The sequence below is a fragment of the Oryctolagus cuniculus genome, chromosome 7 (genome assembly GCF_964237555.1).
Source record: "Oryctolagus cuniculus chromosome 7, mOryCun1.1, whole genome shotgun sequence".
Classification (NCBI taxonomy): domain Eukaryota; kingdom Metazoa; phylum Chordata; class Mammalia; order Lagomorpha; family Leporidae; genus Oryctolagus; species Oryctolagus cuniculus.
Window position 1 is genome coordinate 139,801,378 of NC_091438.1, and position 27,235 is coordinate 139,828,612.

General features: G+C 57.4%; 2 protein-coding genes and 1 long non-coding RNA gene across 3 annotated transcripts in view; 1 reads left to right on the forward strand and 2 right to left on the reverse strand.

Annotated features, from left to right (window-relative positions):
- The window catches only part of NHSL3 (NHS like 3), a 29,151-nt gene extending 26,028 nt beyond the window's left edge, over positions 1–3,123 (reverse strand). Inside the window, exon 1 of the mRNA XM_070078802.1 lies at positions 2,746–3,123. Coding sequence (XP_069934903.1) covers positions 2,746–2,980 — 235 coding nt within the window. The 5' untranslated portion in view covers positions 2,981–3,123. The remainder of the gene's footprint in view (positions 1–2,745) is intronic.
- The window catches only part of RNF19B (ring finger protein 19B), a 269,313-nt gene that overhangs the window by 198,201 nt on the left and 43,877 nt on the right, over positions 1–27,235 (forward strand). The gene's annotated exons all lie outside the window — the stretch shown is intronic.
- The window catches only part of LOC138850688 (uncharacterized), a 32,349-nt gene continuing 9,787 nt past the window's right edge, over positions 4,674–27,235 (reverse strand). The window contains exons 2-3 of the long non-coding RNA XR_011390800.1: positions 6,180–6,427; positions 4,674–5,263 (exon numbers count right to left, since the gene is read on the reverse strand). This is a non-coding gene — a long non-coding RNA (uncharacterized lncRNA). The remainder of the gene's footprint in view (positions 5,264–6,179; positions 6,428–27,235) is intronic.

The following is a 27,235-nucleotide window of genomic DNA, read 5'->3' on the forward strand; positions in this document are numbered from 1 at the left end:
CTGCCAGGAATTGTCCCTACTTCACAGATGAGAAAACTGAGGCTTGGAGAGGGGAGGAGCCCGTTCCTTCCTGATCCAGTCCTTAATGTTCAGGGGATGAACTTTTGTAACTGCTCTCATGAGATCCTCAGAGTGATGGAAAGGCGTGTCCAGCCAGAAGGCCATCCCTCGGAGACGCTCCCCTTCCCCATGAGGCAGTCCTGGGAGCAGTGAGCCCACAGAAGGTGCTGGTCCGCTATCATGGGTCTTGCTAATAACCGGGCCAGTATTTAACCCCTTGGGGTGGCTGTTGTGGTGCAGAGGAACCTCCTACGTCCCATGTGGGAACACAAGTTCAATCCCAGCTCCCTGCTGCCTGGGAAGCAGCAGATAATGGCCCAAGTACTTGAGTCACTGCCACCCATGCAGGAGACCAGGATGGAGCTCCTGGCTCCAGCCTCAGCTGTTCTGGCCATTTGGGGAGTAAACCAGTGGATGGAAGAGATAATACTTTCTCTCTCTCTCTCTCTCTTTCTCCCTACCTTTCAAATAAATACATAAATCTTTAAACCCTTACTTGCCCAACTCTGATACTCCCCCTCCCCAGAAGTACCTGGAAGGCTGCCACGTGCCAGACCCCAGGAGGGCGGGCTGGATGAGAACCTCACCCCGACCCCTGCTCTGGGTCCTTGGGAGAGCCAGCGACGCAGCGCCAGGGTTGGAGGGAGGTGATTGGCATTTACATCTCAGTGTGGTCAAATAGAGCACGCACTGTCCCTGAGCCTGAGTTTTGTCACGTGCAAAGGGGATCCAACAAGATTAGGGCTAGAAGGCTACTGACACAGTCCATACACATCAGATCTCCTCTCCCGTAGGTCCACACGGGGCTGCGAGGGCAGGGGGAATCCTGGAAGATTCGAAAGGAGTCTAACCTGCATCTCCTGGGTCTTTGGTTCAGGGACCGGAATGGAGGCCACAATGACCTCCCCCTGCAAAGGCCCCCGACCTCTGAGGAACTTTCTGTCTGCCCCCAGCTCCCAAATCTTCATTCTGAACATTCTCCCTCAAAGAGTTAAGCTTCCTTTGGGTTGCCCCTTCCTGGCCAGCCGTGCCAGTGGAGATTAGAGATCGGATTTATTTCTCTTAATAAACAGAAAAGAAGTTGGGCCAGGCGGGTGACAAGGAAACAATTGGAATAATAGGAGGCTGGAGCAGAAGGAACAGGACTTCCTCCAGGCGGGCCTCGGGAAACAACAGCCGGGGGCAGGGAGGTATCACCCATGCACGTGGGCTCACAGCGGCCGACCTGCTGCCCAGGAAGCCCGGAGCCACCTGATACCCAACACAAGACAGGGGGACCCCAAGCCCAGGCTGCCAGAGCAGGGACCTGCAGGGCTGGAGTTTCCCGGCACGCGGCTCCAGGCTGGCCTCTCAGGGTCTGCAGAGGGCCCACCAGTCTTCTCCCTGCCAGTCCTGCCAGTCTGACCACCATCCGTCCTGCTGCAGTTCTGCCCCATGCCTTCTTAAGTGAGACATGGATGACTTCAGCCTGAATCCCTGTGGAGCAGCCCCGGGCCAGGCTCTGTGTCCTGTCAGGGCTGCAGAACCCCCTGAAATACCCCTCACCCTGCCGGTCCAGCCCCAGCACCCCGACTCCTAGTTGTGGCTGGGCCGCAGGAGAGCAGGGCCCTTATCCAAAGGGAAGATCAGGCCGGATGCAATCAAACAAGAAGCTTTCCACCCTCTTCCTGACCCTGAAAGTGTTCCTTCTAATTCTCCCAAGGAGGTGGTTAAAGGACACGGGCAGGGTAAACACAGGCCGGATGGGCTGGGCGGCCGCGCGCCGTCATTTCCTCACCTTCACCCTGGCGTGGAGGGACAGGCCAGGTAGATGTCCCAGGACCAGGACGCCAAGCCCCAAGGGACCCCCACCCTCCTACGAGACTCAGGCAAACACCACAGAGGCAGGAAAATGAGCAACGAACCAAGCAAGTGGCCCCAAAGTAAAGTGCCCCAGCTGGGTTGGCATGGGCCACCTTCCCCTCCCCTCAAGAAGGGCTCCCGGGCTCCAACTCCCAAAGGCGGAATGAGCTGTCGCTGAGACACTGCCTCCCCCAGCCGTGAGCACACTTCCAACACTGGCATGTTTCTACCCCAGGCTCGGAGATGAGTGCTGGGGAGGGGGCGTGGGGTCATCCACGGTCAGCTCACCACCAGGAGCGGCAGGTTTGTGGTTTGCTCCAGGGGGACAGGCAAGGTGGCAAAAACTAACACTGTCAAGAAGCTAAGGTGCCCCAAGCTGGCTCCTTTGCGGGGCTGGGGACAGACCTTTTAGATGCAGAGGGACACCCCCCCCCCCGACCCGGACATGGACACCCAAGGCCACCTGCCTCGCCCCATGGGCCTCAGGCCAGAGTCAAGTCTCTGAGCCCCTGACTCAGCAGAGGGCAGAACCTGGGGGAGCCTGGGGGAGGGAGACCGGCCTCACCGCCAGCACTTCCTGCTTAAGCCAGGGGATCCCGGCCCCAGGCTGGCCAGGGGGTCTCCTCCCCTCGGAGCGAGGCGGGACTGGGTGTGGAAAGCGCTGGGAGGGCGGAGGGACAGCGCAGGATGGGGGTGCTTGGGCTGAGCCCAGAGCTCTTCACGGCCCCCAGACCCAGGGGCCGCCCCCACCCTCCAACACATCTCGGACTCCCGCGGAGCCACCGCGGCCGCACCCTCGGCGCCGCCAGGCGCCCAGCCCAGGTAGGTGCCCGGCCGCCTTACCTCGGCCTTTGCCCTTGGCCCTCTTGGCCTTGTCGTCCGCCTTCTTGGCCCGGGGGGTGGTCGACTCGGCTCCCTCGGCCCCCGTCGCCTTCTTCTTGCGCCGCTTGCCCCGCAACCAGCTGAAGGCGCGGCGGAGGCCGGACCCGCCGGAGCGGGACTTCTTCTTGCGCGGGGGGCCTCCCGGGCCCCCTGGCTCCTCGGCCGCAGGTGCGGCAGGGGGCGCGCGGGCCGCCATGGCGCGGCGGGCGGACCCGGCGCGGGGCTCAGGCCGCCTGCGGCGCGGCGCCCATGCGCCCGGGGCGGCCGCCGCGCGAGACGCCCGGAGAAAAGTTTGGGCGGCGGAGACAGAGCGAGCGCGGCTGGAGCAGCCGGGAGGGGCCGGCCGGGCGGCGGGCGGGGCGCCGGGGCCGGCCGGGAGGGAAGGAGCCGGGGAGGGAGCGGCCGCGGGGCGGGAGCGGCGCTGCCGGCCGCCCCTCCCCGCGCCCCGGGGCCCGCGGAGGGCGAGGTCCGGGCGCGGGAGGAGGTGGTCCCGGGAGCCCGCAGTGGAGCGGACCGCTGGGGCCCAGAGGGCGGTGTCGCGGGGCGGGTCCGGGAGGGGGGCTCCGAAAGGGTGGCAAGCGGGTGGGGACAGAAGGGGGAAGGGGAAGCAAATGCAGGGGTTGGACCCCAGACGGGCTTGGTCTGCGGAGAGATGGGGGTTCTGGGCTTCTTTTCCTGGAAAAAGAATATTAAGATAATTCTTCCCGGGATGAAGACAGTGGAGGAGTGGGTGTCGCTGCAGACACCAGAGGCTTCAGGCGCGCCTTCGACCTGTGACCTACAGCCGGCAGCTGGGAATCACCCCTCTTCTCCGCCACACCTTCCCCCAGGAGAACAGCCCTCAGGGTGGAGCTGTGGCCCAGGCTCCCCGGGTGGGTGGGCTGCAGGCAGTCCTTCCTCAGTTTACCCTTGCATTGGGCTTTGCGGGCCCGGGGCCGGACGTCCCACTGATTCCCGCGGGTCTGGGGGCACTGAGAAGCCTGTGGCTACGAAGCTGCCCTATTCGAAGAGCTTTAACCATCGGGAACCACTGTGCTCATTTCTCCAGGCTGCTGGCTCTTTATTATAGCTGACCAAGCCCTTTTATGTCATCCCCTGCACAGTGAGCCACCAGGGGAGCAGAGCAGAGGGCGGGACCCACAGTGCAGAGGGGAAATTGAGGCTAGGAAGACGCGGTGGCTGCCCAAGAGCACTGGGTGGTCGGCAGCAGAGGAACCAAGGCCAGCATCTGGGTCCAGTGCAGCTGCATCCAAGGCTCCAAGCCCTAGGGGCCAGAAACAGTCCTGGGGCCAGCTGTGAGTCCAGAGCCCTTGGGTCCCTTCCCTGGGTCCTCAGAAGGGCCTTGTGACCACCCTGCCAGTTGGAGTTTGTCTGCATCACCCACCCTGGCCCTGGACACACAGCTTCTTCCTACCCCATGGCGCACTGTGGACAGCACTCACTGTATCATGGCAGGGTGAGTGGAGGGCAGTGTGTGACCACCCTGACTTGCTTAGCCTCTGAGTTGCACCCACTGTGCAACTGTGGGTGAACCTGAACCATCACTGACACTCCGCCCAGCTGGAGGCCTGGGGCACACCACCCACCATCCTTGCTAGGACTCGGTTTCCTGCCTACCCAGCCTCCAATGCCAGGGCTCCAACTGTGGATCAGGCACTGGGCCTATCCCAAGGATGCTCCTACTGCAGCCTAGCACTAGCCTGAGGGCCCCCTGTCTTCCTCCAGTGAGTGTCACGGAACTGTGTCACAGGCAGGGCTGAGATTTGCAGAGTCATGGTTACCTCCTCGGCCTGCTAGATCCCATCTGGGTGCATGGGAGGGAGCAGGGAGGAAGGCAAATGTGCTCTAGCTTTTGCAAGAGAACAGAAATACAGAAATCTTGGTCAGTCTTTTTTTTTTTTTTCTTTGCTAAGATTTATTTATTTGAAAGTCAGAGTTACACAGAATCTTCCATCCGCTGGTTCACTCCCCAGATGGCTGCAACAGCCAGGGCTGGGCCAAGCCAAAGCCAGGAGCCAGGAGCGTCTTCCAGGTCTCCCACGTGGGTGGCAGGGGCCCAAGCGCTTGGGCCATCTTCCACTGCTTTTCCCAGGCCATTAGCGGGAAGCTGGATCGAAGTGGAGCAGCCAGGACATGCCCATTTGGTTGCTTTTACCTGCTCCTCTACAACGCTGGCCCCAAATCTTGGTCAGTCTTACACACACACACACTTTGACTCTTTCAGCCGCTTCTTCCCAGGGGCCAGCAGTGGCCCCATGATTTAAAGGACCCAATGCAAAATGAACATGCAGGGCCTCTTGTTTAAAAAAAAAATTCTCAAGAATTTCAAGAGCCAACAGTGAAATATTCACCCAAGCATGGAGTCTGTGGTGTCATCGTCCCCGGTTCACAGCTCTGCCAGTGCTTCATGTAATTCCTCAGGGAAGGCTCCCTCAAACCAGAGTCCCTTGCGGTCCATGCACAGATTGAATTCCCCCAACTGGAGAGAGGAGATCAAGGGGAGGTCAGGGTTGCTTCTGACTCCAACACTCAGACCTCCTCACTTCCCACCGTGCACCTGCACCACCCTGGGTCCAGCTTTCCCTCTTGTACCACGGCCTGATGGACAGACATGCTTCCAAGATACCCAGAGAGGGCTAGCCTGAAAGGGGCTAACTTGAGCCCCAGCTGCACTGAATCCTACCCCCGGATTAATCATTGCTCAGCTCAGTACATTTCTTCACTGGTCCTTTAGGAGCTAAGAGAGCTGACTTCCCAGCACTCCCTGTACACAGGGCCCAAAGTCCAACCTGGAGCCAGGCTGTCACCTGACCCAGCAGGAAGCTGCCAACCTGCTGTTCCCAGGGAGGAGAGAGAAATACCCAGGCTTGGGACAGCTTTACCCTTCTGTTTTGCAAAGCTTAGGACCATCCCAGTATTGCCATCACACACACAAACGCCCTCTCCCTGGGGAGACCCGCCTCCTGCAGGCCCCCACTTTGTCCTGTCCAGTTGGCCTCCTCCCTCCCAGACTCCTCACTCTGGCCTGGGCAGTCAGGCCAAGGTGTGGGGGAACCACCTCATTTTACAGAGAAAAAGCCAGGAGGGGGCTGCCGGGGAAGGGGCACCTGTGGTTTCCCTCCATTCTCAGCCCCAGCAGCGGGGAGAAGGGGCAGAATTGTAGAGGCGAATGGAGCAGTCTCCTAGAAAGCCGAAGACCCTCCAGCAACCCTGGAGGTGGGAGGAGCCTGCAGATCCCATCCCACAGCCCGCATTCCTGTGTCCCTAATCGGTGACTCCTGGCATCCGTGGCAGCCTTGTTCAAGTTTCAAACAACCTCCCTGCCGAGGGCGTCTTTGATCCTCCCAGCGCCTTTCTGAATCAGGCCCCAAGCCTAATTCCACCCATTTGCCTGCCTGCTGGGCTGAGAGGTGCAGTTACTCCCCCAGGTGTCAGTGGCGTGTGGCCAAGGTGGCATCTGATGGGCTTCCAGCTCTGAGTCGGTGCCAACTTCCAGGGAGCTGCGGCAAAGGAAAGAGAGGAGGGGGAAGAAGTGTGTGTTGGGGGGGGGTCGCTGGGGTCCCTCTCCAGGCTGCAGAGTGGAACAGGTTCTCTCCCTTCATTCTTCGTCCGGATATCTCTGGAGCACAGCTTTGTGTCACGCCTGCCGGAGATGAACCGCAGATAGTCAGTGATCAGATTATCCCTCTCTTAGCTGCTGCTTTGGATAGTGGAACTTTTTTTTCTCCCCTGAACAAGATCCACCCCAAGTGCCGATGGATAAAATGGAGAAAGGCAGTATTGTAGAAGCAGTAATGAGTCGTAGCCATTCGAACTCACGACCCTGACTTACTGAGAAGTGAATGCGGGGGGGGGGTGGGGGACAGCGATGACGTTTTGATGGACTCCGCTTGGAAACCCTGCCTTAGAGGGGGCAGGCAGGGTGTTTCCCTGAGAGCCAGCATCCAGCTGGTTCCTGCAGCAGTTTGTTGTTGTTACTGGGCCATTAGAAAATGCGGGGTCCCTGGGCAAGCAGGGGCAAATGGAACAACTTGGTTGAGATGTCAGCAGGGGACTTCTCCAGCAACTTGTCACAAGTTCTAACACCGAGCCCAGCCATACCTGGGCAACATGTTTTTCAGTACTTTAAGAAACAAAAGTATATGCACTAGCCATACATGTGTGTGTATATGTATATTCCAATGACCGCTGGACTAGAAGAAGGAAACCAAGCAATGCAAACAGAGCCTGGTGGCTTAGCTGGTTCTTCTATCATTTGTCACTAACTGCTGGGTGTCCTTGGCCAAGAAACTCGCCCTGAGCGCCTGTTCCCCATCCCCCATCTAAACATCCAGTTATTGTTTGTTTTAAAGATTTATTTATTGATTTGAAAGTTAGAGTTAGAGAGAGAAGGAGAGACAGAGAGAGATCTTCCATCTGCTGGTTTACTCAAATGGCTGCAATAGCCAGGACTGTGCCAGGCCAAAGCCAGGAGCCAGGAGCTTCTTCCGTGTCTCCCACACGGGTACAGGGGCCCAAGCATTTGGGCCATCTTCCACTGCCTTCTCAGGTGCATTAGCGGGGAGCTGGATGGGAAGTGGAGCATCGAAGACTTGAACTGGAGCCCATATATGCTCTTGTTGTAGGCAGCTGCTTAACCCACTATGCCACAGTGCCGGCCACTAAACATCTAGTTTTACCTAGGAAAGAAGTGTGTGTGCCGAGGTACTTGGGTGTGTTGGGCTGAGAGAGGGCTGTGTTCATACACAGACACCTCATTAACTCATCCTCACCACCCACCCCCATCCCAGTGCTGGGCCCAGAGAGGGCCAGGCAAAAACCACCGAGCTGCCCCGGTTCCAAGGCGGAGGCGGGTTGCCATGGAGATAGGCTTTGTTTCCCTAACTGTCTGGCTGCCTCTGACAAGCGCACAAAGCTCAGCCAGATGGACACTGACCTAGGCCGAGTGAGCAGGGATTTCCTGACCCTGAGATGCAGCGGGCTCTCTGCTGTGCCAGGAGAGGGCCTCAGTTCTTGCCCAGACAGGAGATCCCCGGCTTCGCCTGCCAACCATAGGGGCTGCAGACCCCTTGCTAGGTGTTTGTAGATACCCACTCCACCCTCCCCCCAGGGCAGCAAAACTGGCCCTGGGCCTAAGGGCGGGGCTAGGAGAGCAACACCCTCCCTTAGGGCCTTGGGAAGCTGAGGGAAGGATCAGAGGGAAACAGCTGGATGCGGATTCTCAGAGACCCCTACCCGGCCCCCACAGAGGCTACACCACCAAACACAGGTTAGCACACTCAGTATACTCCAGGTCCTACTGAGACATCCAGATACACAGATAGACACATCCAGACACACTGATATATAAACCCAGATACACATGACACAGCTGGATACCCCTAAACACTCAGGTGCCCCAAGACCCCCTGCTGTCTAAGGGTGGGCGTTTGGCATGGTGGTCAGGACCCTGCTTCAGATGCCCATGTCTCATATCTAGTGCCTGCCTTTGAGTCCTAGCTCACTTCTGACTCCAGCATTCCTGCCCATAAGCATCCTGGGAGATATCAGGTGATGTCCCCAGTGTTTAGGCTCCTGCCACCTATGTGGGAGATCCCAGTTTGAATTCCTACTGCCTGGCTTGGGCCCAGTCCATCCCAGACTGTTCTGGGATTTGGAGAATGAAGCAGTGAATGGAAAGATTTTTGTTTCCATTTTTTTTCCTTCTGCTTTTCAAAAAAAAAAAAAAAAAAGGACTGACATCTAAAAAATAAAACATCATCAGTGTTGGCGCTGTGGTGTAATGGACATCCCATATGGGTGTTGGTTCAAGTCCCTACTGCTCTACTTCTGATATCTGGATCTTTGCTAATGGCCTGGGAAAAGTAGCCAAAGATGGCCCAAGTACTTGGGCCTCTGCCATCCATCAGGAGACTTTTTTTTTTTTTAATATTGATTTATTTATTTGAAAGTCAGAGTTACACAGAGAGAGGAGAGGCAGAGAGAAAGAGAGAGAGGTCTTCCATCTGCTGGTTCACTCCCCAGATGGCCGCAATGGCCGGGGCTGCACCAATCCGAAGCCAGCTTCTTCCGGGTCTCCCATGCGGGTGCAGGAGCCCAAGGACTCGGCCATCTTCTACTGCTTTCCCAGGCCATGACAGAGAGCTGGATTGGAAGTGGCATAGCCAGGACTCGAACCGGCGCCCATATGGGATGCTAGAGCTTCAGGCCAGGGTGTCAACCCGCTGCACCACAGCACAGGCAACCTGGAAGACTTTTTTTTTTTTTTTTTTTTTTTTTTTTTTTTTTTTTGACAGGCAGAGTTAGACAGTGAGAGAGAGACAGAGAGAAAGGTCTTCCTTCCATTGATTCACCCCCCAAATAGCCACCAAGGCCAGTGCGCTGCGGCCGGCGCACCACGCACACCAATCCGAAGCCAGGAGCCAGGTGCTTCTCCTGGTCTCCCATGCGGTACAGGGCCCAAGCACTTGGGCCATTCTCCACTGCCTTCCCGGGCCACAGCAGAGAGCTGGACTGGAAGAGGAGCAACCGGGACAGAATCCGGCGCCCCGACCGGGACTAGAACCCGGGGTGCCAGTGCCACAGGCGGAGGATTAGCCTAGTAAGCTGTGGCACCGGCCAACCTGGCAGACTTTTAAGAAGTTCCTGGCTTCTGGCTTTGGCCTGGCCCAGTCCTGACCGATGCAGCCATTTGAGGAGTGGCAGATGGAAGATCTCTCCCTCTCTTTCTCTCTCTCTCTCTCTCTGTATCTCCTTCTCTCTCTCTGTTACCCTGCATTTCGAATAAATAAATAAATCTTTAAAAAAAAAAAAAAAAGGAAAAGATTGACATCTAAACACAAATAAACAGGCAGAAACACTGAGACACACTGATGCATGCAAATGCATCCCGGCTCAGAGACCCACATAGACACACACACACACACAATTCCCTGATGCACAGACATTCACTGAGGCAGAAACAGAGTACACACGGAAGGTCAGCAACCCACACACCACAGAGAAAGGGACACACGGGCTGGTGACACAAACATGGAGACACAGAGACAGCGACTGAGTGAAAACGCAGGTGCAGCGGGGAAGAGAAGAGAAGCGGACCAGTAAGTCTTGCTGAGGGCCGATTCTGCGGTAGGCAGTGGGAAGGAGTTATCTGAGGATCTCTTTAAAGCCCTTCCAGCCATCTGTGTGAAGGTGGTGGTATCAGGCCTGCTTTTGACAAATGCGATCATGTCAAACACGCATGCTTATAAAAGACGCACACGATGCACCAGTCAACAGGGCAGGAGGCAAAGGCCCCTCTGCAACCACACCTGTCCCAGGCAGCGCCATTGCGGTTAAGGACAGCGTGCAGTCTGCAGCCTCTGGCTTTTTCCTGTGCGTTGACGTGCAAGGACATGAAGACGCTGCCACTGGAACGTCTTCCACAAACTGACTCAGACGGGACAAGAAGTCTGACCAAGGTCACGCAGCTTGTTTGTAGTAGAACTGGGATTTGGAGTTAGTTTTGGCCCCCTCCACAACCGTCTTGCTGTGGCCTCAGCCCGCAACAGCAGACAACCACGGGAGACACAAGGTCACAAAGGGGAGGCCCGGGGCAGGGGGAGGGGCAGCACCTCTGGTCTGGGAAGGAAAGGAAGTGACAGTGTTGTGGCTGCTGCTGCTGTGGGATTCTGTTGCTCTGGGGCCCTCTCAGTCCCGTGGGTGGCTGCTCAGGCCAAAGGCGATGTCCCTGTAAATTCCTGTTAAGGGCCGGCGCCGCGGCTCACTAGGCTAATCCTCCGCCTTGCGGCGCCGGCACACCGGGTTCTAGTCCCGGTCGGGGCACCGGATTCCGTCCCGGTTGCCCCTCTTCCAGGCCAGCTCTCTGCTGTGGCCCGGGAAGGCAGTGGAGGATGGCCCAGGTGCTTGGGCCCTGCACCCCATGGGAGACCAGGAGAAGCTCCTGGCTCCTGCCTTCGGATCAGCGCGCTGCGCCAGCCGCAGCACGTTCCTGGCACAGGAACCTTTGACTCCTCGGTGTGCAGGTGAGCGTCGGACAGGGGAAGAAATGAGGACATGCGGGGCCCTGAGCCCCAGGACCATGGCACCAGCTGCCCCCAGTCCCTCCTTCCCACCCTGCCCCAGGGTGGCCTTGTCTCAGGCCAGATCTGAACCTTGGCCTTCCACAGCTTTAATCTCTTCCTGGGGGCCAGCGTTGGGGATACCAGCATCCCCACTTCCATCCAGCTCCCTGCTAATGGCCTGGGAAGAAGCAGCAAAAGATGGCCCAAGTGTTTGGGCCCCTGCTACCTACGTGGGAGACCTGGATGTAGCTCCTGGTCCAGCCCTGGCCACTGTGGTCATCTGGAGAGCAAACCAATGGATGGAATGGAAGATCTCTTTCTCTCTGTAACTCTTTCAAATAAATAAATAAATCTTTAAAAAAAAAATCCCTCCTGTCACCTGTGGGACAAGTCTCAGTGTCTTGGGCATGTAGGTCCTCCACTGCTTAGCCCCAACCTGCCTGTTGCCATCTTTGCCTTGGCAACGCGTTTTTGCGTTGCTCAGTACTTGGAAGTCATCCACCAGGGGACTTGGGGGCATCACCGCCTGCTGCCAGGCCCTGCCCCATGCGCATCGCCACTCCCTCCCCTTAACCTGCACAACAGCCCCAAGGAGCCAAGAGATCTTGTTCCCATTCTACAGATGGTTCAGGGGAGGCTCAGAGTTTAAGTCCCTTCCTGGAGATCTGACTTCCTCAAAAGTCAGTCATTGCCCCAGCCACCTAGAATTGCATTTTAGCAAATGTGTTTTCCATCGCTCTTCCAGCTGAACTGGAGGTCCTGAAGACCGAGGCCAGCCTGCTCTGTCCCTACTACATCTGTGCTGGTGGCAGAGGCTCTGCACAGTGGGGAGAGGGTGCTCATCCACGTGCCCCTGGGTGGGAGAATAAGCGAGGATAGGAGAGAGATGTGGGCAGGGGTGGGGAGCTGGGTCTCCTCCAGGAAGGCGGCCAGGGCTCCTCCTGAACACAGGGCTGGCCGCACAGTGTCTTCTGGCTCCTGCTCATCTCCCTTCAGTCAGGAGCTCCCAGCCAGTCTGCTATGGAATATTTACTGTTCCCCTCTGCTCCGCTCCACGCCAGGCCCTGGAGGAGAGCACCGGAGAGGAGGGGGCAAGCCACGATCTACGGTGATCATTTACCAGGGACCCCGGGTCCTCCCAGAGGCCTTGCGGGCTGGGGTCTCCGCTCCCTTTACAGACAGGGAAGTGAGGCTCAGAAGGGGAAGATGGGGGTCTCAGGCCGCACAACCAGGGAGCCAGGCCCCAGAGCCAGGTGTGCGCCTCCGTCCCCTGCATCCGGGCCCGCCTGCTGGAGGCTCTGGGGAGGTGGGGCTGGGGCTGGAACACAGCCTGCCCTGGCAGACTCCAGCTTGCATTTACCAGGCACTTTCCCTTCCATTAGCTTCGTCAGCCGCCCCACATCCCGGGCAGGCGCTCATCATCTCCATTTGACAGAGGGAGGTCCAGTGACGTCCCCAAGGCTGCACAGCCTGTGCCTGGCGGAACAGGAGCAGACTTCCAGAGCCTCATCTTCCTCCTGGGTCTTGCTGCTGCCCCAAGAGAGCTCTGTGAGGCACACGTGTGAGCTTCCAGGCCTTGCCCGCCAGCCCCCGAACTGTCACACCTGTGCCTGTGGCGGATTCCTCATTCTCCCTGACCTGCCCACCTTCCAAGCTCCTACTCAGCCTGCAGGTGCCAACTAAATACCACAGTCTCCAGGAAGCCTTCCTGGATTGATCCAGTCAGACCAGAGCACTCTTTCTAAGCACATGTCTTCAGTACAAACCTCTAATAGAGCGATTACCTTATTGCATCTACTTGTTTGTTGTCTTTGTCACCAGACTGAGCTTTTTCGAGGGCAAAGACTAATTGTTCAAATCCGTTTTTTGCTGCACATAGCTTTGGAGCCTCACTCAGGGCTGGGCCTGATACAAGGCGGTGGGGCATCACAGAAGCGGGCATCAGGGCCAGGGGATGTTGTGCTGCTGCTCGGGATGCCTGCACCCCACAGCTGAGCACCTGGTTCAAGTCCCAGCTACGCTGTGTTCCGATCCGTCTTCCGCTGGAAGGCAGCAGATGATGACCCAAGTGCTTGGGTCCCTGCCACCCACGCGGGGGAGCTGGGTGGAATTCCTGGCTCCTGGCTTCACCCTGGAACCAGGCCTGGCTGTTGTGGGCATTTGGGTGAGTGAACCAGCAGATGGAAGATCTCTCTCTCTCCCTGTCTCTGTCACTCTGCCTTTCAAATTACAGAAATAGATACATCTTCTGTGTGTGTGTGTGAGAGAGAGAGAGAGAGGGAGAAGCTGGTGGTGTTTGGGGAAGAAAAAGGAAGGGACAGAAGTTTGCTTTCCGCCACCTGGAGTCTGCAATGCCACCGGGACATCAGGCCAAACAAGCCCAGGAGGTGGGAGTCGGGGAGCAAGTGAGCCGTCCAGCTGCCCTGCCCTGAGCTGACCCAGTGCTGAGTGCTTCCTGCGCATTGTCCCATCTGCCCCCCAGGAGGTAGGGACTGTCGGCCTCTCATGATGGAGGAGGAAGCTGAGGCTCCGTAAGAAAACTAGGTTACCCAGGCCGGCGCCGCGGCTCACTAGGCTAATCCTCCGCCTAGCGGCGCCGGCACACCGGGTTCTAGTCCCGGTCGGGGCGCCGGATTCTGTCCCGGTTGCCCCTCTTCCAGGCCAGCCCTCTGCTGTGGCCCGGGAGTGCAGTGGAGGATGGCCCAGGTGCTTGGGCCCTGCACCCCATGGGAAACCAGGAAAAGCACCTGGCTCCTGGCTCCTGCCATCGGATCGGTGCGGTGCGCCGGCCGCAGCGCGCCGGCCGCGGCGGCCATTGGAGGGTGAACCAACGGCAAAGGAAGACCTTTCTCTCTGTCTCTCTCTCTCACTGTCCACTCTGCCTGTCAAAAAAAAAAAAAAAAAAAGAAAACTAGGTTACCCGAGGTCACACGTGAGCCCCGGTCCGTCGGATGCTGAAGTCCATTTGGTAAAATAGAAAATACTGGTCTTATGGAACACACACCTTTAAGAGGTAGCATGGGAAGAAGAAGAGCTCAGAGAAGGAGCTGTCCAGGACATAGAAGGGAAACCAGCAGGGTGAGGTTTGAGGCCTAGGAAAGAGCTGGAAGAAGGGCCAGGTTGGAGGCGCCCCTGTCATGGAGGGATGGGGCCAGGCTGGGGAAAGCAAGCTTCCAGAGAGCTGTCTGCACCTGCTCCAGGCGTCTGCAACCGCCCGGGCAGCAGGAGGGGGTGGCGGAGGGGGTTGGCTGGGAAGAGGAGGAGAGGAAAGGGAAGGAAGGGAGGGCCCAGGAGGGCAGGACAAACAGGTTTGGACTGGCCTGGAAATATTGGGGATGCCAGCAGGTGGGAGAGGAGGGGTGAGCCTTTGGGCCTTCCAGGCTGAGCAGGTGGACAAGGACCCCTCACCTCCACCTTTGCAGAGAGCAGCCGTCCACCTCCTCTGTCCCTTCCCCACCCTGCAGGCCGGGCCACACTCTCCCATGGCTCCCCTCAGCCACCCCACCCCCAATCTGCTGTCTCACCCTCCCTGGCCAGTCCTGAAGAGGCGGCAGGGAGGAGTTTCCAGACAGGAAAGCGCTGAGTCACTGCGGGCACATCTGGTCTCAGATCTTGATACCCAGCTGGAAGGGGCAGGAAGGAAGGGGGCTCCTCCCCGCCAGCCCTCCTGGCCAGGCCTGGCCCTTGCCAGCTGTGCGGGGGCAGGCTTGGGGAGGACAGCCCGTCATGTCAACAACCAGCCCTTGCTGGGCTCTGTCACCCACCCTGGGCTGTGATTGCCCTTGGTGCCCAGCACAGCCCTGGCACATCAGCACGATCCCTTGCCCGTCACAGGTGAGGGGCTCCCAGAGACAGGGGGCGGGCACAGGTCACCAGAGCTGGAGAGCTGACCCCTGTGCCCTGGGACTCAGGGGCAACAGGTGCTTTAAAACAGCGGGTGAAAGCGTCCAGGGGCTCAGTCACAGCAGGGGTGGTGATCCTGAAAGCTGAGGGCAGGAGGCACTGGGCCCATGCTGCCACCTAGGCCCCTCCCCAGGGAGGGAGAGCCCTCCTTGCTGCCTCACCCCCTGCCAGCTCTGCTCTGAGCCCCGCCCCATTCCTCAGCATCTTTCATCCTCTCCCCCTCCCCCATGCTGCCAGGAACAGCAGGTGCCTTGGCAGGAGGTGTTCTGCCAGCCACCCTGTACTCTGCCCCGGCACAGTGTTCCCATTGTCCGGGGCAGGGAGAGGTGTCCAGGACCTGGGGAGAGGCCGGCAGATCATATGGGAACTCAGCAGCCTTCTCTAGGGCCAAGCTATTTTGTTTTGTTTTTAAAGGTTTATTTATTTGAAGTGCACAGCTACAGAGAGAGGGGGAGAGACAGGTACAGAGAGCTAGAGAGAGAGATCTTGCATCCACTGGTTCACTCTCCAAATGGCTGCAATGGCTGGGGCAGGGCCAGGCCAAAGCCAAACCAGGAGCCAGGAACTCCATCGGGGTTTCCCCGGATCCCTGGGTAGCAAGGAACCAAGCGCATGGGCCATCTTCTGCTGCTTTCCCAGGCCATAGCAGGAAGGTGGGTCAGAAATGAAGGAATCAAGACCAGGACCAGCACTCCTGTGGGATGCTGGCGTTTAGGCAGTGGCTGAACCCACGGTGCCATAGTGCTGGCCCCTGTTTTATGTTTTTTAAAAGGCGGCTATTATGCAGGTGTGTGTCTTAACAGTTAAGATGCTCATAGGCCGGCGCCGTGGCTCAATAGGCTAATCCTCCACCTTGTGGCGCCGGCACACCGGGTTCTAGTCCCGGTCAGGGCGCCAGATTCTGTCCCGGTTGCCCCTCTTCCAGCCCAGCTCTCTGGTGTGGCCCGGGAGTGCAGTGGAGGATGGCCCAAGTGCTTGGGCCCTGCACCCATGGGAGACCAGGAGAAGCACCTGGCTCCTGGCTTCGGATCAGCGCGGTACACTGGCCGCAGCGCGCCGGCCGCAGCAGCCATTGGAGGGTGAACCAATGGCAAAAGGAAGACCTTTCTCTCTCTCTCTCTCTCTCACTGTCCACTCTGCCTGTCAAAAAAAAAAAAAAAAAAAAAAAAAAAAAAAAAAAAGATGCTCATAATGGAGTGCCTGGGTTAGAGCCCTGCTCTGGCCCCTAATTTCAGGGTCCTGCTGCTGCGACTCTAAGGGGCAGCAGTGATGGCCGAAGCAGTTGGGACCCTGCCACCACGTGGGCTGAGCCCTGACTTCAATCCCACCCAATTCTGCCTGTTGCAGAAGAATGCAGCAGATGGGAGCTCCATCTGTCTGTCTCTCTATCAAAAAAAAAAAAAAAAAAAAAAAAAAACCTACTACGGAGGGATTTCTGATTACAAAATAGATTCTTGTCCAAAGAGAATTCGGGGAATGCAAAAAAAAAAAAAAAAAGGCCTAGTGTTGTCAATAAAAATGACGTGTAACTCCACCCAGAAATACCTTATTGTGGTAATGTTCCTGCACAGACTGCAACTGCCCCTCCTCCCCGTGCTCCCAGGCTGGGGAGTGGAGCTGCGATGTACCACATCCTCTCTGGGCCTCAGTGTCCCTGTCTGCAGGGGAGAGGGTTGAACTCCTCAGGGAAGACTGAGTTAACCCCACTGCCAACCGCTGTCACCAAGGAAGTGCCTCTAGGCGCAGAGGGAATGAGTGCCCTGGTTGATGAATGCTGTCTGCCATGGAGGGAAAGAGTGCTGTGATTGATTAGTCCTGTCTGCTGTGGGTGCAGAAAGGAGAGGTGAGAGTATGAGTCTAAGAAACCCTTAGAGCAACTTCAATTTTGACACCCAAAGAACCTTCATCCCTCCCACCCAGCCCTTCTCATTCTACTTCTTGTTCCAGGACCTGCCTTTCTCTGGGGAGTGGGAGGGGAATCTTTCTCCTCCTCCTCCTTCTAGGACTTACTTATGTGAAAGGCAAAGTTACAGAGAGGGATTTTCCATCCTCTGGTTCACTCCCCAAATGGCCAGACTGAAGCCAAGAGCCAGGAGCTTCTTCCAGGTCACCCACATGGGTACAGGGGCCCAAGGACTTAAGCTGTCTTCCACTACTTTTCCAATCATGTTAGTAGGGAGCTGAATGGGAAGTGGAGCAGCTGAGACTCGAATGGTGTGGCAGATGGGAGCCAAGAGAGGGGTTCTTGTCTCTTCTCCCACCAGAGCCCTATCCTAAGCATATTTCTGGAATCTTGCACACACCCATCCTAATCCCTATTTAATGGTATGCATCCTTGAACCTTCTCTGCAGAGCCCAACCAAGGCTCTGACAGGCAAACTCCAAACAGGGTGACCTTGGGTGGGTTGGGGGGGGAGAGTTTTGGATATTTTCTTCTCTAAAAGGAAAATATGCAAATAGCAGCCATCCCTTGGGAGTCCAGGCTGAGATTTGAATATGAAATGATCATCTGCAAATGAGTTCTTTGGGTGATGGGGCGGGCGTTAGCCCAGCCAGAGTGGAGGGGCCCAGGGTCAAGGTAGAGCCTCCTCCTAGGCGAGACAGGGCAGGGTCTGAACCGCTCAACTGAAAGCTGCCCCCAGATCTAGGGAGAGGGCTCAGACAGGGGGCTAGAGGCCTAGGGAGAGCTGCGGACTCTGAGGCAGGCAGGGGGCTCAGCCAAGGAGGGGGCTTACTGAGGAGGGGGTTGGGAAGAGGCAGCTTTCATGTTTACACACCGAGCCTTCCCTGCCCCAGGAATCTGAGGCGTGGACTCAGTGCCCACCCCTTCTCCCAGCCCAGGCCTGGAGGGTTGCCAAGGACTGCAACCTGAGAACACAAGGGCGGCGTCCCTTAGTCCTTGGACGGTGCTGCCTGCTTCCCAGGACTCCCAGTGCCTTTCCGGAAGCTGCTTCCAGCCCACAGGTCCCCGGAGGTGGCAGGAAGCCCCTGGGAGATGAGAAAGTGGGGAAGAAGTCGCCCTTACCCGCCTGGGCCCCAGGCTGGGCCTCCCTCACCCGGCTGCGGAGGGCTCTCTCCCAGTCCCGGCCCCCTGGCCCCTAAGGCCTCACAGTTCGTGGCTCAGCACTATTCGGGGCTGCTCATCTGGGTCCCTCCCAGCAGATACAGGGCTGCAGTTTCCATCCAGCTGTGCAGAGGGCCAACCGGACACTGCGAGGCCTGGCCCTGACCCTCACAGAGCTCGGGAAAGCTCTTCGGCAGAGCTGGGGTAGGAGCAGGTGTTGTGCTACAATGGATTAAATGGCCTCTTTTTTTTTTTTTTTTTTTTAAGATTTATTTATTTATTTGAAAGTCAGAGTTAGAGAGAGAGAGGTCTTCTGTCTGCTGGTTTATTTTCCAGTTGGCTGAAAGGCGGGAGCTGCGCCAATCTGAAGTCAGGAGCCAGGAGCTTCTTCCAGGTCTCCTACTGCTTTCCCAGGCCATAGCAGAGAGCTGGATCAGAAGAGGAGCTGCTGGGACTCGAACCAGTGCCCATATGGGATGCTGGCACTACAGGCGGCAGCTTTACTTGCTACACCACAACACCTGCTCTTTTATATATATATATATATATATATATATATATATATATATATATACAGGTAGAGTTAGAGTCATAGACGGTGAGAGAGAGAGAGAGAAAGGTCTTCCTTCCATTGGTTCACCCCCCAAATGGCCGCTACAGCTGGCGCTGCACCAATCTGAAGCCAGGTGCTTCCTCCTGGTCTCCCATGCGGTACAGGACCCAAGCACTTGGGCCATCCTCCACTGCCCTCTCGGGCCACAGCAGAGAGCTGGACTGGAAGAGGAGCAGCCGGGACTAGAGCCTAGCGCCTATATGGGATGCCGGTGCCGCAGGCAGAGGATTAACCAAGTGAGCCATGGCGCTGGCCCCTTTTTTCTTTTTCTTTTCTTTTTTTTTTTTTAAGATTTATTTATTTGAAAAGCAGAGTTACAGTGAGAGAGGGAGAGGCAGAGAGAGATCTTCCATCTGCTGGTTCATGCCACACATGGCCACAACAACCAGAGCTGTGGGCCAGGCCGAAGCCAGGAGCCTGGAGCTTCTTCCAGGTCTCCCACATGGACGCAGGGCCCAAGCACTTGGGTCACGTTCCTCTGCTTTCCCAGATGCATTAGCAGGGAGCTGGATCAGAAGTGGAGCAGCCTAGACTTGAACCGGTGACCATGTGGAATGCTGGCACCGCAGGCACAGCTTTATCCACTATGCCACAACGCCAGCCCCTAAACCGCCTCTTGCTACACCAGCAACCTGTATAGGAGTGCTGTTTTGCGTTCCGGGTGCTCTTCTTCCCATCCAGCTCCCTGATAATGCACTTGATAAGGCAGTGGAGGATAGCCTGAGCTTAGGCCCCTTTCACCAATGTGGGACAGCCAGGTGGAGTTCCTGGATCCTGGCTTTGGTGTGATTCAGATCTCACTGTTGCTGCCATTTGGAGAGTGAACCAGCAGATGGAAAAATCTCTCTCCCTCTTTATCTTATCTCCCTTTCTCTGTAACTCTGCCTTTCAAATAAGTAAAGAGAGTTATCGGGGCGGGGTGGGGGGGATAGGAGACAGATTTTCTATCAACTGGTTTATTCGCTAAACGGCCACAATGCCACAGCAACGTGCCCCCCACCACCAAGTAAAACATTTGAAAAAGGCTAACTTGCCCCCAAGGTCTTCAAGCCTTCCCTGAGCCCCGCCCCACTGACTGTCAGCCTCCAGTTCCCAGAGGGAGTATTTTCCACTGCAGTCCTGGTGCCTGGGGGTTGTGCTCACCCAGTCCCAGGCCAGAGCCATGCCAGCCCCAGCCTTGTCTTCGTGGTGGCCCAGGGCACCGGCCGTGAGATGGAAGAGCCAGAGCAAGGCAGAGGGGTCAGTGGTGGCTGGGAGGGAAGCCCAGCTAAGGGCTTTGTCAGGCAGATTCCACCATGGTCTGCTCCGCCAGCAGCATGAATGCTGGGATGATGCTCACCCTCGGGCTGCCAAGTCTCCAGCCAGGGGCTGGGACACAGAGCAGGCACTGGCCCCTCCCTGATGCCCTGAACAAGAGCTGCACTGTGCACCCCCACCCCTCTCAGGCCAGGCCAGGCCAGGCCAGGGTCAGGCAGGGCCACCCATGGAGCCTGGAAACAGGACACCCAAGCAAGGATGGAGCAAGGGCGAGAGGCTGTGGACGCAGGGTCAGGGAGATGCAGTCAGACCAGCAGGCAGAGACAGGCTGTGTTTGCACCCCTGCATCCGGGGTGGCAGGGATGGCAGCAGAGAGCTCCAGGTGCCCCTGACGTCTCCAGGACACAGAGAAGCAGACCCAGGGGTAGGACCCAAGGTCAGAGGCACGGGAGGTTCAGGGTGAAGGCGATCTTGCAGAGCCCTGGGGAAGAGGCAGGAATCGCAGGCCCCAGTGCACAGCCCCAGGGCTCCTTGGCCGACAGTCGCTGTAACCGCTCTGCCAGTCCAGCTTGGGGCGCCAGGGCAGAGGGAAGGGAAGTTGCTGTGTCCAACTTCGTGGAAGTGCCAGAAATTAGCATCTGGAGTCAAGGCAGTGGTTTATGCTGTAAGTGCCTCCTTGCCCACAGAACTTTCTAAGGGATTCGTTTTATTTATAGGATTTGTTTATGTATTTGAAAGACAGTGATGGAGATAGAGGGAGAGATACAGAGAGAGAGAGAGAGAGAGAGAGAGAGCGCTCTTCCATCCATTGGTTTATTCCCCAAATGCCCACAACAGTCAAGGCTGAGCCAGACCAAAGCCAGGAGCCAGGAACTCCATCCAGGTCTCCCACGTGGGTGGCAGAAACCCCAGTTCGTGGGCCATCGTGTGCTGTCTCCCAGGCGCATTAGTAGCAAGTGGGAATTGGAAATGGAGACGGAATTCAATCCCAAGCATTGCACTATGAGAGGCAGGCAACCAAGCGGAGGCTTAACCTGCTGCACCACCGCGCCCGCCCCTCTGAGAGTGTCTTAGGTTACCATACTCTGAACCTAGTGACCCAGTCAGCCTAGCACTAACTGGACTGGAAGGCGAGCTTGACCCTCTCTCAGCTGACCTGGAAGTGGCTGGGCTTGAAACTGCCCTCGGAGAATCAGATTCACTGAACCAAACGGATCCTCTCCTGGAGAGGAAAGGAGAAGGTTGTGGGTGGGACCATGAGGCACAGGAGCCAAGGGCGGAAGGACGCCAGGCAGGCAGGGTGTGCGGGAAGAACAGAAGCACAGCCCAGCTGTGACCCCTGAGCTTTGGATCGGGCGCGGCGGGCACCTGCAGCAGAGCAAAGGTGAACAGCCAGGTCCACCGAGCTGCTCTGCCTGGGGGTGCTGGGTGACAGGCGCTGCGAGGCCTGGGGGTGATGGGCACCGTCCCTGCCTTCCTCGCCTCCCCCACGTGGCCTCCTGACAAGCACCTGTCTCCAGCAGCACTTGAGTGAGCATTGCTTTTCTGGTTCTCGTCACGTGGGAAAGCCAAAGGAGCCTTATTTCTCACCTCCCCGCCTCTCTGCCTTCCTCCCCGCTGTCTGTCCGTCTGTCCGTTAGGGACAGCCCTGGGAGCCAGCAGAAGCCACAGACCCTAGGGGAGATTCCAGTGCTGCTCCGGCGATGTATCTGCCTCTCAGTGCCTCAGTTTCCTCATCAAAACTGTGGGAGTCACTGCCTGTTGCCCAGGAAGCAAGACAAAGAACAAGGCCACGGTGAGAAGAGAAGGCTCCAGCCTCCCCAGAGGCCCACCCTGCACACCCCGCTCCCGCCCTTCTTCCAGAAGGACAGCTGGGACTCCTGTCAGTCCCAGACCCCCTGCTCCAAGCTGCTCCCGCCAGGCTGGGCCGGGGTCTCTGGACACGCCCCCAGGAGCCTGGGCTTCTGGGGCAGAGGTCGGCAGAAGGGTGGAATTGCAACCCCGCGTGACCGTGACCGTGACTGACCAGCCGGTGCGGAGGCCGCTCAGGCCTGGACCCACTGAGTCACCTTTTCCCCCAGCTCAGCCCCCTCAGTGGAGGGCGGGGAAGGCAGGCGGGAAGCTGACTCTGGCTGAACAGGAAGTGCTGTCCCCGCTGTGCGGAGATTCACATGAGACTGTGTCACCTCGGCGTGGGAACTGTCTGGGGGCCCCGCCCCCAGGTCTCCCGTGTTTATCCGCTTTCCTCCTTTCTCTCTGCGACCGCCCCCACCCCTTCCAGAGCCAGGCCTGGCTTCACGGCCCAGATCAGCTGCTACCTGGCTGTGTGACCCTTGATGAGCTGCTTCGCTTCTCTGAGAGTGAAGTGCATGAAATGACAACACGGGGAGGAGGGGTCCCCTTCTCCTTCCCGGGCCCAGAGCCCTGGCTGCGGCTGTGGTGGGGCTGGGATTCCAGGAGCTCTAAGAGTCACAGTCACATCACATCGCAGCTGCCCAGGTGTGCCTGCAGCGGGCCACAACAGTGCTTTTGGCCTTCTGGGGGGCAAACAGAACATAGGGGTGCAGAGCAAGCTGGGTCAGAGGAGGATTCCGTGTTAAGGCGGGAGGCTCCGGGGCGCCCCTACACTCAGGAAGGGAGGGGCGCATCAGGTCTTTTCTGAAAGATCCGGCAGCTTCCACCGTCAGTCAGTCAGGGCTCAGTTGGAGATGGCTGTAGATGTGGGCTCACCAAAGCTCACAATTGGAGGCTGCGCTGTGGGATAGTGGGCTAAGCGACCGCCTGCAGTTCTGGCATCCCATATGGGTGCCGGTTTGAGTTCTGGCTGCTCCACTTCCAAGTCAGCTCCCTGCTGATGCACCTGGGAAAGCAGTAGAAGACTGCTTGGGCCCCTGCACCCACATAAAAGACCTGGAAGAAGCTCCAGGCTCTTGGCTTCGGTCTGTCCCAGCTCTGGCTATTTTGGCCATTTGGGGAGTGACCCAGCAGATGGAAGATCTCTCTATGTCTCTGCCTTGAAAGTCAGAGTTACAGAGAGAGAAGCAGAGAGAGAGAGAGATCTTCCATTGTTGGCTCACTCATATGGGATGACAGCGCCATAGGATGGCAATGGCTTTAACCCACTGTACCGCAGCGCTGTCCCCCTAAAAAAATCTTTAAAAAAAAAAGCTCAGAACTACTTTGCGACCACTCTGTGAGCAATACCCATGGTTGTCCACATGGTCACACCGAGGCACCCTGGGCCCCACCAGACCCATTCATACTCCTGGATACCCAAGGGGTTTCCCACACATCCACAGACACGTCATACGCGAAATACACTGGGAGGGGCAGGCACGCGGCAGAGCTTGAAGTCACCACCTGAGATGCCCGTATCCGTATCAGAATGCCTGGTTCAAGTCCCAGCTATTCCACTCCTGATCCAGCTCCCTGCTAATGCGCACCTTGGGAGGCAGCAGTGACAGCTCAATTAGTTGACTTCCTGCCACCCACATGGGAGACCCAGATGGAGTTCCGGGCTCATGGCTTCAGTCTGGCTTACCCGTACCTGGCTGTTGTACCCATTTGTGGAGTGAGTCAGTGGGTGGGGAGAGCTCTCTCCCTCTTACTCTTTCTCTTGTGCTTTTCAAATAAAATTAAAGAATTCTAAAAGATTTTTTTTTTTTTTTGACAGGCAGAGTGGACAGTGAGAGAGACAGAGAGAAAGGTCTTCCTTTGCCGTTGGTTCACCCTCCAATGGCCGCCGCAGCCGGCGCACCGCGCTGATCCGATGGCAGGAGCCAGGTACTTATCCTGGTCTCCCATGGGGTGCAGGGCCCAAGTACTTGGGCCATCCTCCACTGCCTTCCCAGGCCACAGCAGAGAGCTGGCCTGGAAGAGGGGCAACCGGGACAGAATCCGGCGCCCCGACCGGGACTAGAACCCGGTGTGCCGGCTCTGCAAGGCGGAGGATTAGCCTAGTGAGCCGTGGCACAAGCCCAAAGATTATTGTTTTTTAAAAGATATATTTATTTATTTGAAAGTCAGAGTTAACATAGAGAAGGAGAGGCAGAGAGAGGTCTTCCATCCACTGGTTCACTCCCCAATTGGCCACAACAGCCAGAGCTGTGCTGATCAGGAGCCAGGAGCTTCTTCCAAGTCTCCCATGCGGGTGCAGGGGCCCAAGGACTCGGGCCATCTTCTACTGCTATCCCAGGCCATAGCAGAGAGCTGGATCAGAAGTGGAGCAGCCGGGCCTCAAACCAGCGCCCATATGGGATGCCGGCATTGCAGGCGGTGGCTTTACCCGCCATGCCACAGCACCAGCCCCTTAAAAGATTATTTTAAGATTTATTTATTTGAAAATCAGAATTACAGAGAGAGAGACGATTCATCCACCAGTTCACTCCTCAAATGGCTGCAACAGCCAGGGTTCCCATCCCATGTGGGTGCAGGGACCCAAGTATGTGGACCCTCCCTCACTGCTTTCCCAGAGGGAGCTGGATCAGAAGTAGAACAGCCGGGACTCACCCAGCACCCATATCGGATGGCAGTATTGCAAGCACAGCTTAACCCGCTGTGCCACAAAGCTGGCCCTGATATTTTTTTTGAAAATTAGAAAAAAACAGGTGGCTGGCGTTGTCAAGTAATGGATTAAGCCACTGCCTGCACTCCGGCATCCCCTATGAGTGCTGGTTCGAGTCCCAGCTGCCCCACTTCCAATCCAGCTCCCTGCTAATGGCCTGGGAAAGCAGCAGAAGATGGTCCAAGTGCTTGCGTCCCTGCCCCCACATGGGAGACTCTGATGAAGTTCCTGGTTTTGGCCTGGCCCAGCCCTGGCCGTTGAGGCCATTTGGGGAGTGAATCACAGATGGAAGATATCTCTCTAACTCTGCCTTTCAAACAGATCGTTTAAAAAAAAAAACACAGAGACATTCACAAACTCCACGTACATTTTTACACTCAACAATAGCCTCACAAGGACACACATCAGTCCTGCACACACAGCTGCTCCTGCATACAGGATAACACACACACACACACACACACACACACACACAGTCACAGCCCTGTGCACCAGGGATATCGGCCAAGACACACAACGTCTTGCCCACGGACCTGGTCAAACCTGTCCTCCACCCCGCACTCAGCCAGTGCTGATTGTGCACACCTTGCAACATGCAGCGACACAGGTGGCTGCCACCGTCAGGTAGCACACAGTTCCCCGCACCCACCCCGCGCCACCCCCTCCCTCCAGCCCGCCTGGCTCGGCTCCATCTCCCCGCCCACTTCCCACCGTCCCCCGGGGCCTCCCTCCGGAGGGAGCCAGAGGCCGGGGCGGGGCTCGCCCTGCTGACGTGGCAACGCTGCTCACCTGCAGCCAGGCCACGCCCCCTGCCGGGAAACGCTTAAAGGAGCAGACTCTCAGGTGCTGAGCTCGCTGGGGCTGAGCCCTTGTTTCTCAGGTGGAGAAAGCGAGGCCCAGGAGGGATCAGGTGTGAGCAGCACCTGAATCCAGGACTCTGCTGTCAGGGCCTGAGTGGGGAGGAGGTGCTCATGCTGGGAACAGGGCCTCCTGGGTCCACCACCTCCCCCAGGCCTGCTTTGGCTGGCTGCTCCCACTCCCTGTCCCAATCTCCCCAACAAGCGTTCCCCCCACCCTCTAGCAGTCCTTGTCCCAGGCCCAGCCAGGAAGCTGGGTGTCCCCGTGCCCAGCTCTCTCCCAAAGCTGGGAGGGGGACCTCCAGCTCTGCTGCTTCCCCGCCCGCTGTGTGACTTGGGCAGGTCGCTCCCCTTCTCTGGGCCTCCCTGTCCTTATCTCTACCTGGAGTGAAGCTCACACCTGCCTCCCAGATGGGCGAGAATTAAATGACATAAAATCGAGGCAGAGCGCTGCAGGCCCAGGCCCAGGGAGTCTGGACTGGTTTGATGAGTGAGTGGATGTGTGGAGCCAGGCACCCCCGCCCCAGCCTCTCCGATCTTGTCACCCTGTGGAGGACCCTGCAGGACCCAAGCACGGTGAGCTGTGCTGCTCTTCCCAAAGCCCCAGCAGCCCAGCTCAGCCTTGGCCATTGCATCAAGGTGGGAGGGGCGTCCAGCGGGTGTCCCCAGTGCAGGGGATCAGGGAGACATGGCCACGCCCATAGGAGCTGCAGTCTGACCTGGAGAGCTGGCTTAGCTCTGGGGCTCTGTCTCTCTCTCCTCTGTCCTTGGGGCTCCCTGCCCTGTGTGCCCTCAGGGCTCCAAGTCTGGTGTGGGGGCAGCTGGATCCAGGAGCTTCTGGGCTGGAAAGGGAGACTCTCCCGGCCTGGCCCGCCACGGGTGAATTCGGCTTTTGGCATGTGTCTGCCACGTGACCGCCACCATGCGTGTGTGCGCACGCCTGTGTGTTGCCGCTGCTGTGACTGTGTGCAGTTGAGGCTGTCAAGAGGGCCCGGGGGCAGACTCAGGTTGTTCCTGTCTTAGTCTGCTTGCGGGTGCTGGAACTGAGTGCCACAGACCTAGTAATCAAAATGAACAGAGGGGAGTGGGTGTTGTGGTGCAGTGGATTAAGCCGCAGTCTGTAGCACTGGCATGCAGTACTGGAGCTCTGGTTCAAATCCCAGCTGCTCCACTTCCCATCCAGGTTCCTGCTGATGCACCTGGGAAGGCAGCGGAAGGCGATCCAAGTGCTTGGGAGACCTGGATAGAGTTCTTGGCTTCTGCCTGGCCCATCCCTAGCTGTGGCAGCCGTTCGGAGACTGAATCGGTGAATGGAAGATCCCCCCCCCCCTTACTTTACTTTTCAAATATAAACAAATCAATATTTAAAATATAAAATAAAATGAACAGAGGTTTATTTAGCTCAGCGCTCAGGAGGCCCTCCTAACAGCAGAGGACATCACTTGGTGAGACAAAGCAGACCTGCAGCTGCAGTCTCTCTCTCTCTTCCTCTCTCTCTCTCTTTTAAATTATTTTATTTTATTTATTTGAGTCAGAATTACAGAGTGAGAAGGAGAGACAGAGAGATCTTTCATCCACTGGTGTACTCCACAAATGGCCACAAACGTCAGGGCCGGGCCAAGCCAAAGCCAGGAGCCAGGAGCTTCTTCTAAGTCTCCCACGTGGGCGCAGGGGTCCAAGCACCTGGGCCATCTTCCACCGCTTTCTCAGGCCATAGCAGAGAGCTGGATCAGAAGTAGAGCAACCGGGACTCAAACGGTGCCCTTATGGGATGCTGGCGCCACAGGTGGCAGCTTTACCCACTACGCCACAGTGCTGGCCCCTAATGTCAACTGGGGGTTCCGCCCTCATGACATCATCGAATCCTGATTAACCCCCCAAAGCCACCCCCAAATACCACTCACACATGAATCGACGGGTCAAGTTTGCAACACAGGAACTTCTGGGGGACAAAGGCAAACCACAGCGGCATGACCACTCGTTTACTGGATATGCATTTACTGACTGTGCGCTCTGCTCCAGTTCCCGGGCTGGGGCCTGGGCACACACGGAGCCCACAGTGGGTGGGCTTCCTGCTCCCAGCGCTATTGCCAGGCAACATGCAGTTCTGTGTCCTGGGTAAGAAGAGGA